This window comes from Prinia subflava, chromosome 31 (genome assembly GCF_021018805.1).
Source record: "Prinia subflava isolate CZ2003 ecotype Zambia chromosome 31, Cam_Psub_1.2, whole genome shotgun sequence".
NCBI classification, from domain to species: domain Eukaryota; kingdom Metazoa; phylum Chordata; class Aves; order Passeriformes; family Cisticolidae; genus Prinia; species Prinia subflava.
Window position 1 is genome coordinate 503,990 of NC_086277.1, and position 12,674 is coordinate 516,663.

General features: G+C 58.6%; 1 protein-coding gene across 1 annotated transcript; it reads right to left on the bottom strand.

The window, feature by feature from the left end:
* Positions 1–4,469: 4,469 nt before the first annotated feature.
* On the bottom strand, positions 4,470–12,354 carry LOC134562769 (Fc receptor-like protein 2). The gene is given in 12 exon segments (XM_063420274.1): positions 4,470–4,579; positions 4,667–4,746; positions 5,237–5,327; positions 5,406–5,702; positions 5,949–6,149; positions 6,152–6,208; positions 6,674–6,952; positions 7,042–7,305; positions 7,603–7,833; positions 7,922–7,942; positions 8,599–8,680; positions 12,178–12,354. Coding segments are annotated over 12 exon segments (1,890 nt in total).
* Between the last annotated feature and the right edge of the window lie 320 nt (positions 12,355–12,674).

Genomic DNA, 12,674 nt, shown 5'->3' on the forward strand with positions numbered 1-12,674 from the left:
CAGGGCCCAGAGCTGCCCCCTGAGGTGCTCGTGGCCTGGTGATCCCCCCAGGCAGATTCCGAGGTGCTCTGGGTCTGTGAGCCACCATCCCCACGGGGCTTTTTCTTCTCTTCATTTTTATCTCCTTCCTTTTATCCCTCAATTTCCCAACCCCCCAGTTCTTGCCTTGATGATCCTTGGGAGTTCCTGAGCAGGGAACATTTTGGGATGGGCACTGGCCAGCCCAGCTCTGGCCATCCCCAGTGGGCAGCCAGCACCTGAGGGTCCCCCCTGTCCCCTTGGCTTGGATTGTGGCAGCTTTAGAGCTGCTGCAAAGGTGAGAATTGTGTGGGGGAAAAAGGCCTGCCTGTGGCTTGCTCAGCCCTGCAAGAAGCACAAAAGCCAATGGCAGCCCAAGCAGTGGCTCTGGGAGGGCCTTTGATGGTTTGCAGAGCAGGGCTGGCTGGAAACCGCCCCTGCAGGGGCAGCTGTGAGGGAAGCAGCCCGGAAATGCAGCAAGTGATCAGTTTGTCCCTCTCAGCAAGGGGCTGAGAGAGCCCCAGAAGTGCTGCAAATCCCACACCCATCTGCTCCACAACCTGACTGGGACCCTCCTTCTTGAACAAAATCTGCAGCCCTTTGGAACCTCCTGGGAAGAATGTTTGAGTTCTGCATGGGGACACCAGAAGAGAGGGAAACGTGCGGAAATATTGAGCAGGGGCTCCACACGTGGGTCTGGGGAGCAGGGGTGTCCCAGCAGGAGCAGGGAGTGTAGTAGAAATTTTCGGGATGTTACGGAAAGCCATAAGGACCCTTCCCCCACCCTCCCTGTGGCAGCTCCTTTTAACCCCAGGATTTTCCACTCCTCACTAACCTTTGGACCCTCCGTCCCCCCTCTGACGTAGTAAAGCCCCCTTGACTATTTAACCCCACGAAGTAAAGGAATAAGCGCCATTGTGACAATCCATCACATTGATGCCAGTGTGTCTGTGGACCGAGTGGCCCAGGAGAGGCTGGGTTGCCGTGCCGCTTTCTGAAAACCAGGTTGCCTGCCTTCTGTCAGAAGGCAACATTCTGGTGCCGAAACCCGGGAGAAAACGATCGGGGATTCGGGGTTCACCTGGACAAGGAACAGCGGCCGGAGCAGCAGGTACCGACTTCGGCGAGGGCAATGTCCCTGGACCAGCGAGAGCCATGGATGCTATCGCAAATTTCGTAAGTCAGATCTACGAGCAGCGGGGAATTGACTGCAAGTTCGGGCATTTTTTATCTTGCTATTGCAAGGCTCATGGAATTGGGAGTCTTTAGTAGACCCGTGGATGTTTTACATCCGGAGTTGTGGAACAAATGCACCACAGCTCTGGCCGAGGACAGTAAATCCTCCGGCAAAAACCTTAAAGCATGGGGGAAAGTCATGCAGGCTTTGCAAAAGGCCCTCCAGGAGCAAGAGACCTGGAAAGCCGCACAAAGCTGCCTGCTGGCCACGCTGCAGCTGGGGGTGGGGGCATCTACGCAGACTGAGGGCGAAAGTATTTCTGCCGGGGACAAAAGCTCACAAGAGCGAGAGCCCTCCCCAGAGCCTCCGAACCCAGGCCCGTCTGAAGAGGGAAGGGCACCAGCGTGGTGGCGGTAGGATGAGCTGGCGGAGGAAGCCAGAAATGCCGCCGTCAGTTCAGAGAACGGGGGGCCAGGAGCAGACCCCCGCCCTATCCAGTACAATGTAGTGCTGGGCGGCAGAGGTGGGAGTGGGAGACAGACGCGGCCAGCGAGAACAAAGAGAGTCTGTTAAAAGTTGCAAACTCATGTGTGCGGGGAAGAGAGGGAGCCACACTAGAGGTCGGAAGGAACAAAGAAGGTCGGTCAGAAGTTTCAAATGCGTGCGGACCAAGGCGGGAGGAGAGTTCGGCAGGGGGGCAAAAGGCCAACCAGACGGCTCACCTGAAAGCATATCCTTATACAGCAAGAGCCTCCCCTAGCAGGAGGCAGGGCGAGCCCAGGGGGAAGGAGTGGTCTGCCCACAGGAGGGGTAGGCAGGGTCGGGACCCGAAAAAGGCATCAGAGCCAGGAAATGCTGAATCACTCCACATCCGACAATGACTCTGACACCAGCAGCTCAAATGAGCTGTCAGAAACTGACACGGTCTCCAAGAGAGAGGGAGTGAGTCAAGCGTGGTTTAAAGCAAAGTCAAATAAAGCCTCAGTCTACACCGAGAGGGAGTTGAAATATGAATCCAACCCGAACCTAACTGATTCCTGCTGGCTTTGCTACAATGTTAAACCTCTCTTCTACCAGGGAGTTGCTTTAAACACCTCCTTCAGTTACTCCACAGCTGACAACCCCCACCAATGCAGACGGGACACCCCCCAGAGAGGAATCACTATAAGCTATGTCACTGGCCAAGGCGTATGCTTCAGCAACGCGACCCTGGCGAGGCGAAGGGGGAACATCTGTACCGAGGTGATCACACCCCTGAGAGGACCCTGAAAATGGATGGTCCCATCCCAGCCAGGAATGTGGGTGTGCCATCTGACAGGCGTGAGTCCCTGTGTGTACCTTCCCAAATTTAACGATTCTGCAGACTTCTGTGTACAGGTCCTGATCATTCCCAGGCTTTTGTACCACAGGGAAGAGGACATGTATCTCCACTTTGAGGACCCTGGCCACCGGCTCCTGAAGAGAGAGCTGCTGACGAGCATCACCATTGCCATGCTGCTCAGTTTGGGAGCAACAGGTGCAGGCACAGGTATTTCAGCCGTTGTCACCCAGAACTGAGGCCTCTCCCAATGGCAGGTCACTGTGGACAAGGACTTGCAACGCATTGAGAGGTCCATCTCCTTCCTGGAGAAATCTGTCTCATCCCTCTCTGAAGTGGTGCTGCAAAACCGACGCGGACTGGACCTTCTTTTTATGCAGCAAGGAGGCATTTGCGCAGCCCTCGGAGAGGACTGCTGCTTTTATGCGGACCACATGGGACTCATTAGAGACTCCGTGGCAGAATTCCGAGATAGATTGGCTCAGAGGAAGAAAGACAGGGAAGCTCAACAGGTTTGGTTCGAGTCCTGGTTCAATCAGTCACCGTGGCTCACCACCCTAATTTCCACCCTGATAGGTCCACTGGCAATGCTGCTTTTAGCTCTCACCTTTGGACCATGCCTGCTGAACAAGCTGGTCTCATTTGTTCAGACCCGCCTGGAATGGGTCAACATTCTGTTTGTAGGCCAGCAACAAATGCTGTAAACCAACCTGTGAACATTGCCAGTTGCAAGGTTTTTTAAATTGCCTTGCGGAATTTACTCAGGTGTACAAAACCCCCTTCCCCTTATCAAGTTACTACTTCGTACCTCATTTTAGTGCCTATGTTTATGACTACCTCATTTATTTGGGGGGGATGGGGCGTGTGGAGATGTGGTAGATAGGGACAGGCGGACGGAAGATTTCAGGATGTGATGGAAAAGCAGCAGGACCCTTCCCCCCTCATCCCCTGTGATATGTAATTACCCCCGTGGTATGTGAACCTCCCTAACTCCACTAACTTTCCACTCCTTTACTAACCCTAGCTGGTCCCACCGTCCCCCTCTGACATAGTAAAGCCCCCTTGACTATTTAACTCCACGATGTAAGGTAATAAACGCCCTTTTGACCATCCACCACATTGGTGTTAGTGTCAAAGGACGGAGTGGCTTGGGCAAGGCCAGGCTGCTGTGCTGTTTCCTGAGACCAGGTCACCTGCCCCTCTATCAGAAGGCAACACTTGTCACTGTTGCTGCTGGTTTTGTTTTCTCATTGCTGTGTCAGGAAATTGTTGTTCTCTCAGGCCTTTGAGATCTTTGCCTTTTGTGCCTCCACTGCCAGGGGCTGGGGCAGCAGACCCTGGTTTTGAGTGACAACCCAGAATTGGAGAATCCCATTCCTAAAGCCCAACAGAGCTGAACAAAGAAACACATTTCTGCCAGTTTAACCAAAAAGCTGCATTTTGGTGCCAATAAACAGGGAAATGAGTCCTGTGTTACCTTGGCACTGGAGAAGAAATGAGGAGCCATGGGTGTACTGGGAGTGCTGAGAGGGGGATTGCAGAGCCACTGGGAGTGGAGGGGTGCTGGGAGACAGAATGGGAAACACCTGGATCTACTGGGAGCAAGGGAGAGGCTCTGGGAGGGGAAATAGGGAGCCCCTGGGGCTACTGAGAGCACTGTGGGGAGGGAATGGGGAAGTCTGTGATTTTACTGGGAGCACTTGGATGTGGAATGGGGAGCCACTGGTTGTAGTGGAAGGGGGGTGGGGAAGCCCTCTGGGGTTCTGGTGGCATGGGGAGCTCTGGGTGCCCTGTGCAGCCCCACATGTGACCCCCACTTGTGCCCACCAACCCGTGAATGTTGGGCACCCACGGGAGAAGTGGGGGGGACTCACACGTGTGGCTGCCCATGGGTGGGGTCCTCCACTGCCTCCCAGTTCCCCCAGAGCCCCCCAGTGCCCACCCGTGCCTCAAGTGTCACAGCACGTTCCCATGGATGTCACTGAGTTCCTGCAGTCGCCCGTGGGGTCCCCGCAGCTCCGCGTAGGCCACCGGGGGATCCTGGAGTGTGGTGGCGGGGGGGGTCACTGCAAGAGACACTGGCTGTGGGATCTGGGTGGGGGTGACACTCGTGGGGGACGTGTCCCTCTGTGTGTGTCCCACCCTGTACTCACCTCCCATCTGCTTGGTGCTCATGACGTGGGTGTACAGCACCTCCCCCTCCTCTGGGGGGGCTAGGGGATCTGGGGGGGCCCTGTGGGGATAAAGGGGATGTGTAGGGGGAATGGGAGGTCTTGGGGTTGGGGTAAAAGGGGACAGTGTGGTTTGAGCCCCCCACTCACCTTTCGTGATGCTTCCTGGCAGCTGCAAAGCAAAGAGGGGAGGGGTAACTGTGGGGTCCCCAAGGCCCCCTCAGGAATCCTGAAACCCCACTGGACCCTCAATTTCTCCCAGGACTCCAAAGCATCCCTGATGCCCTCAAAACCCCTGAACTAACCCAGTGCTCTGGCTCCCCTGGTTGCCCAGAAGTCCAAGCCTGGCAGGGAGAGGAACCCACCAAATTCCCCCAGGATCACTGAATGAACCCCCAACATTCCTGCAAGACCACCCCAAATATTTGAGGGCCCTGAGCAAAAGTCCTGAGCACTCAGCACTTCCCAAGTCAGGGGCTGTGGGTGCCACCCATCATCCCCACATTCTAGGTGGCCCCACCTCCCTAGGGCCCCTGTTGCCCCCGTTATCACCCACCCATGCGGTTCCACCGGCGCCAGCCGAAAACTACACCCCCGAGCAGTACCAGGAAGAGGAGGGACCCGCCAACGCCAGTGGCCACTGCTGGGGACACAAGGGACACGTCAGGGTCACCTGTCACTCTGGGGGTCCTGCAATCCTGATGACCTTGTGTGACCCTACCTGTGTTCCAGTTTCTTTGTGGTGTCACCTCCAAGGCCAGCTCAGGGCTGAGTGCCCGGAACACGCGGTTCCCGTTCAGCTGGCTGGTGGCCACGCACTGGTAGGTACCCGAGTGTTTCACATTGACGTCCCTGAGCTCCAGGACGGGGCCCTGGGCCACCTCCTGCCCGTTGTGCAGCCAGGTGAAGGTGACAGGGGCTGAGTCCACCTGCACCGAGCAGCGCAGGGTCACGGGGTCACCTGTGCGCACCTGGTGTGCCGGGGGACCGGGGCTGATGGTGGCATTGGCCACAGGAACTGTGGGGACAGAGACAGGAATGAGACCAGGAGGAGGGACTGGCACCTGCTGTGGGGGAATGAGAGATTCTGCGTGGTGGCACCTGGAGTCAGAGGGTCTCCTTCACCCAGTGTGTGACACCCAGGGGTGGGGGCTGTGACCTGGGGTGGGCTGGGGATGGTGTGGGGGGGTTGAGGTGGAATGGGAATGTGTGGAACTGGGGACACTATGGGTGGGATCACTCTCGGCCCAAGGGTTCCACTCGCCCAGCAGAGTGACGTTCAATGTGGGGCTCTCAGCCACACTGTCCTGTCACTGGCCCTGCCGTGGTGTGATTGCTGTCCCAATGTGGTGCAGCCCCAGGTGAGCAAAAGTGCCCAGAAGTGTCCCCAAGGCCCCCCAGTGCCAGGTGAAGGACAGGGGACCTGACCCTGCTGTCAACGTGCAGCTCAGCACCAGGGGATCACAAGTGCCACCTCTGCCCCAGGGGCCTGTGCTGACAGGGGCACCCCTGAGGGTGGGACCTCTGTGGGTGGGAGGGGACACAGGAGGGACTGGGGTCATGGGAGGAGTTGGGGACACCAAGGAGCAGTGAAGGACTCAGGGAGGGAGAGGATCAGAGAGGGGTGGGGGGATCCCAGTAAGGAAGAGCACTGCCCAGAGATGGGGGGAGGATTGGAAGGGGCTGAAAAGGGACCCCAGGGAAGGGTGGGAGATTCAGCCAGGGGACAGTTGGAGAGGGTTGAAGGGAACCACAGGGAAGGTTCTGAGGACCCAGACAGGGATGGTGGGACATGTAGACAAGGAAGGGACCTCAGAAAGGAAGAGGTGAAGCTAAAGAGGGGTGAGGGGAACTGGAGAGGGATGCAGGGAAGGTGATGGGAGGACCCAGGGACAGACCTGGGAAGGCAGGACGGCAAGCAGAGGGTTGAGCAAGGATGAGGGACCCAGGGAGGCTGTGGTGGCTCCCTGTGCCCATCCCCGCACTCACTGTGCACCGTGACGCCGAGCTGGGCACTCTTCTTCCGCACGGCCCCCCCCTCGGACTGCACCTGGCAGCTGTAATTCCCTGAGTGGGAGACCCCCACAGCAGGCACCAGGAACTGCGGGGACCCCTGCGGGCCCCCCACCAACAGCCTGTCCCGGTAGAAGAGGTGCAGGAGGGGGGCTCGGTGCTCCAGGGGGCTGGGGTTGCTGAGGCAGCTGAGAGTCAGGGGGGACCCCTCAGTGACTTCAGGGGGACCCTGCAGCACCGGCACCGAGAAGAGCTCTGGGAAGGAGAGGGGAGGGAGATTTGGGACCCTGACTCCCTGGGGGAGGATAGTAGGAGTGTTGTGGTGGCGGCTGTGGAGTATTCACCGTGCACTGTCACTGTCACCGGCGCTGACTGTGCCCACACCGATGGCTCGGAGTTCACCCAGCTATGGCAGCGGTAGCAGCCACTGTGGTGCAGCTGCAGAGGGGATAGGGACAGCTCGGTCCCATTGAAGGACCCCTCTGGATCCTTCTCATCCTGGTAAAATCTCACCCTGCTGATCAACAGGTTGTGCCTGGCCCGGCAGCGCAATGTCACCGTGTCCCCCTCCAGCAGCGTCAGTGCTGGCACCTGCAGCACCAGCGTATCTGTGGGACAGGAGGGTCCCGTCGCACTGAGGGGCTCAAGAAAGGTCCAAGGTGGGGGGCCATGGCACCAGGGACATCTGGGTGGAGTCTCCATTGCACTGGAGGAACCCAGGGACAGCAGGAGCAACCCCGTGGCAGAGGTGTCCCCATGGGTGTCCCATCACACTGGGATGCACTGGGGTGTCCCTGTGTGCAGGGGACAGGCTCTTGCCACATGAGGGGTGTGAGACCAGCCATGGAGTGGAGCCCACCCAGACCTATCAGGGGCCACCCTGATCATTTAGGATCCCCACTCACCATTTAAAACTCTCACGGGGGGGCTGAGCCCACTGCCAGGTCTGTCACAGCTGTAGCTGCCACGCTCGGTGACAGTGACATGGTCTCGTCTGTTCTGCCCCCATTGCTGCCCATCCCTGTACCAGGTGGTGGCACTGGCGGCCCCCAAGCCGTGGCAGGTCAGTGTCACCCGGTCCCACAGCACTGCTGGTGTCCAGGGGGGCTCCACCAGGAGCTGGGTGGTCTGGGCGCCTGCGGGTGACAGGGGACACCAGCCTGCCAGGGCCACTGCCGGGCTGGGGAGAGCGGGGCAGAGACACGGCATCCCCCGAGGACTCACCAGCAAGGCCGAGGGTCTGTGCTGGAAGGGAGAAGGGACAGGGCTGGGTGGGGGTGGCGCTGCAGGGACAGGAGAACCTGGGGGATGAGGTGTGGTGTCTGTCCCCAGACTGTCCCCAGTGAACACTGGTGTAGCACGGAGGTCTTGAGGACAGGGACACCTCGGTCACCCTGGGCTGAGGCAGCACATGGGGACACTGTGGACACCCCATGCTGGCACAAGTCACCACCACCATCCTCACAGCTCCTGTCCCCACAGCCACATCCCCATGGCCCTGTGCCCATGATCCCATTCCCATGGCTCCTGTCCCCATGCCCCATCTGCATGGTACGTGGCCCTTGTCCCTGTCCCTGCATCCCTGTGCCCCTGCCCCCACTGCTGCCCCAGCCCCAAGGTTCCTGTTGCCACAGCCTTGTCCCCACATCTCTATTTCCATGTTCCTGTCCCCACATCCCTGTTCCCCTGTTCCTGTTACCCCTTTCCTGTCCCCAAAGCCACCCCATGACTCTGGTCACTCTGGGGTCCGTGCCTACAGACTAGCCCTACTGGCCTTGGGGCCCTGAGGGGACCCCACAGACCCCCTGTGCCCCCTCCCCACCACTCTCTACCTCACCAGGGCCCATCCCCAGGGTGTCAGGCCCATGCCCGGGGCACTCACCCCACAGCAGTAGTGCCACCTTCCCGGCCATCCCCGTGTCCCTGGCCATCCAGGCTGGTTGTCACTCGCTGCTGTGGCCACCGCTCCCCTGCGTGGCGGCTCTTCGGATGCAGAGGAAGGAAGAAAGGTCACAGCTCGTCCCCACATGTAGGTGGCACCTGGTGGGGGCAGGGTGGCCACAAGCTGGGGACGGGCTGTGGACAGGGTGGGGACAGTCTGGCAACAAGGCTGGGTGGCACACGGTGGGACATGGTGTTCTCAGGAGTGGGGGGGTCAGGGGTTTGGGGAGCCAGGGATGGGTGTCTAGGAGAATGGGGATCCCAGGAATGGGGGAACTCAGGGATGGGAGTCCCAGGGAAACGTGGGATCCAAGGATTTGGGGTCATGGGATGGGAGTCCTGGGGATGAGGTCAGGGGGAATCGGGGGGTTACATAGGAATTGGCAGTTGCTAGGAGAATCAAGTTCCTGGAACGTGAAAGGGGATTATCGATGATGGAATTGGGGAGAATATTCCTTGGGAATGGGGGTCCTGGGCCATGGAGTTCTTAGGCAGTGGCAGTCCTTGGATTTGGCTCCCAGGGAGGGGGAACATAAAGAATGGGGGTCCCAATGCTGAATTCCGAGGGGCATGAGGGTCCCGGGAATGGGCTGTTGCTGGGTGGGCCCGTGGGCTGCAGCTCTTTCCCTGAGTGCCTCAGATTTTGGTGTGACCCAGAGCCCAGCACAGCCCACGCAAACTGCCCCTTGTTTGTGGGGGTAAGCCCAGCCAGATTCTGAGGGGCTCTGGGGTTGTGTACCCCCTGCGCCCTAGGGGCTTTTCCCTCTCTTCATTTCCATTTCCTTCCTTTATCCCTCAGGTTCACATCTCTCAGTCCATGGTATGGTGATCCTGGGGAGCTCCTGAGCAGGAAACGACTTGGGGGAACATTGGGGAAAGGGCAAAGGGGATCCTGGGGCTGCAGGAGGAGATATAGGGGCTGTGGGGTATGGGGGTGTCCGGCTGTGCACCCCAACACTCTCCCTTTCACGCAGTAAAACAAAGATCCTGTTTGTGCAGGAGGGTTTGGGTTCTGTTCTGGGGTCACGCAGGAGGGTCAGGCCCTGTTCAGGGTGTGCCCTGTTCTGGGAGTGACACATCCTGGGGGGGTCCAGTCCCAGGGTGAACATGTCCCGGCCAGGAGGGTCCTGGCCAGGGGAATGGCAGATCTGGGTGGGTAAAAACATCACCATTCTCGCTCCTCCCCTGCAGGGTCTGAGCTGGCAAGAGCAGCTGGGGAATGGAGCCCCAGGCAGGAAGGAGCTCCCCAACTCCTCCTCCTGGAAGCCACTGGCCATCCAAGTGTGGGGCCCAGCCACGGCCCAGCCCCACTGCACAGGGATGGGCATTGGCCAGCCCTGCTCTGGCCAGCCCCAGGGGGCAGCCAGCACCTGAGGTTGCCCCCTGCCCCCTTGGCTTGCATTGTGGCAGCTTTAGAGCTGCTGCAAAGGTGAGAATTGTGTGGGGGAAAAAGGCCTGCCTGTGGCTTGCTCAGCCCTGCAAGAAGCACAAAAGCCAATGGCAGCCCAAGCAGTGGCTCTGGGAGGGCCTTTGATGGTTTGGAGAGCAGGGCTGGCTGGAAACCGCCCCTGCAGGGGCAGCTGTGAGGGAAGCAGGCCGGAAATGCAGCAAGGGATCAGTTTGTCCCTCTCAGCAAGGGGCTGAGAGAGCCCCAAAAGTGCTGCAAATCCCACACCCATCTGCTCCACAACCTGACTGGGACCCTCCTTCTTGAACAAAACCTGCAGCCCTTTGGAACCTCCCAGGAAGAATGTTTGAGTTCTGCACGGGGACACCAGAAGAGAGGGAAAAGTGTGGAAATATTGAGCAGGGGCTCCACACGTGGGTCTGGGGAGCCGGGGTGTCCCAGCAGGAGCAGGGAGTGCCCAGGCAGGGGAATTCAGGGCAGGGTGGAGTGCATTTCCCAGGGGAGCACAGCCTGATGGACACACGGGCATTTCCACGGATCCCTGTGCACTGTTCCAAGCATGGACTGAGCTTCTCCTGTTTTGGGAGCAGAACCCACGCGGAGTAAATCAAGATTAAGGGTGGGAATGAGAAAACTGGGAAGAGTTCCTCGACATGGCCCAGCCAAAGCCTTCCCCATGGGCTGGGTTGAGCCCAGCAGGCAGGGAACAATGGCATGGACCTGCTGGACACTCAGGAGATTCCACACTTGGTGTCAGCCATAAGCAAACACTGCTGTGGGATGCACCTAAGGGCTCCTAAAGAGAACCAAAAAAGTCTCATTTCTCTGTGATTTGTTTGTGTTTTATTTGTTTGTCAGTTAATTGTTGGGAGAGCAACAATTAAAATGATCCTATTATGTAGAGAATGTTATACATTGTCAGTTTATTTTTGTTGGGTTTATTTTTATTGGGAAAAAAATGGTGTAAAGCTTTATTTCATGAGTATAAAATTTTGTCTCAGCCAACTGAGCATCATGGAAACCAACCAAATTTTGCCTGGCATTTACCATCATCAGGCCAAGGCTGTATCAGGTGCCCCCTTAAGTTTGGGCACCCCAGAGGCAACAGGGCCCCACTGGGGACTGCGGGAATGCTCAGGGCTCCCCAAGGACAGAGGTGCCCAGGATGTGCCACCTCTGGGACAGGAATCCCCAAGGACGTGGGACCCCCAGAACCAGGAACCTCCTGGGACCAGACCCTGGCACAAGGCCCAGGCGTCCCCACTACACAGGAGCTCTTTTCCCTGCGGGCAGGACCCCTCTGGCTGTGCCCTCCCAGGACAGAACCCGTGTCCTTGGATCAGCATGAACGGCCTCTTCCTTGTGCTGCAGGAAAGAGAATGGGAAAATCTTTCATCTGCCCCAGCCCCTCAGCCTCTGCCTGCACCCCCCACACCCCTTTTCCCCTTCCTGGGATCCCCTCACCTATTACCTGCTCAGGTATTCCCTAGGATGGCTCAGCCAGGGAATGGGGGGCACGGGAAAAATCTCTGGGCTGTGTGGGGCACAGACCCAGAGCCTCAATCCTTGGGTGTCTCCCTGGCCATCAGCACACTGTAGGGGCTGTGCTGGGCTCTGCGTCACCCCAAAATCTGAGGCACTCAGGAAAGGAGCTGGTACCCCCGTACCCACCCAGACATTGCCCATCCCTGGGACCCCCATTCCCCTGGCACCCCCACCATGGCACCCCCATTCCCTTGGTCTCTTCTCCCAGGGACCCCCATCCCATCACTCCCATTGTCCAGGACCACCATGGCCTTCATCCCATCCTATGGGCTGCTTCTTCCCCCAGAACCCCTCTTCCCGAGGGTCCCCTTTTTCCCCCTGCACCCCCAACCCTGGGACCCACATCCCATGACCTACAATCCCTGGGGACCATGTTCCCACAGGAGTCCCATCCCTGAATCCCCCAAGGCATGGAGACCCCAATTCCCCTGGACCCCCATTCTCATGGACACACATCCTTGGTTCCCCAGGACCCCCAACCCCTCACTCCTAGGAACACCATCCCCCAGTGAGCCCCCAGACTGTCCCCTAATGTCCCCAGCCTGTCCCCTCCTGTGTCTCCAGCTTTCCCCCACCCTGCCCCCACCAAGGGCCACCTACTCGTGGGGACGAGCTGTGACCTTTCTTCCTTCCTCTGCATCCGAAGAGCCGCCACGCAGGGGAGCGGTGGCCACAGCAGTGAGTGACAGCCAGCCTGGATGGCTGGGGGCACGGGGATGGCCAGGAAGGTGGGGTGCTCCTGTGGGGTGAGTGCCCCAGGCATGGACCTGACACCCTGGGGATGGGCCCTGGTGAGGCAGAGAGCGGTGGGGAGGGGGCACAGGGGGTCTGTGGGGTCCCCTGAGGTCCTCAAGGCCAGCAGAGCCAGTGCATGGGCATGGACCCTTCGGTGTGTCCACAATTGTGCGGTGGCTTTGGAGACAGGAGAGGGGGGACAATTATGGGGGATGAATATTTGGGGAGGCATCATGGTGAAGTGAATAGGGCATATGCCTTTATTCATATTCAGCTCTTTATTAAAATGATCAGCTCTTTATTAAAGTCTTCAGCAGGACTGCAGAGTCCGACCTGAATTCTTCTCAC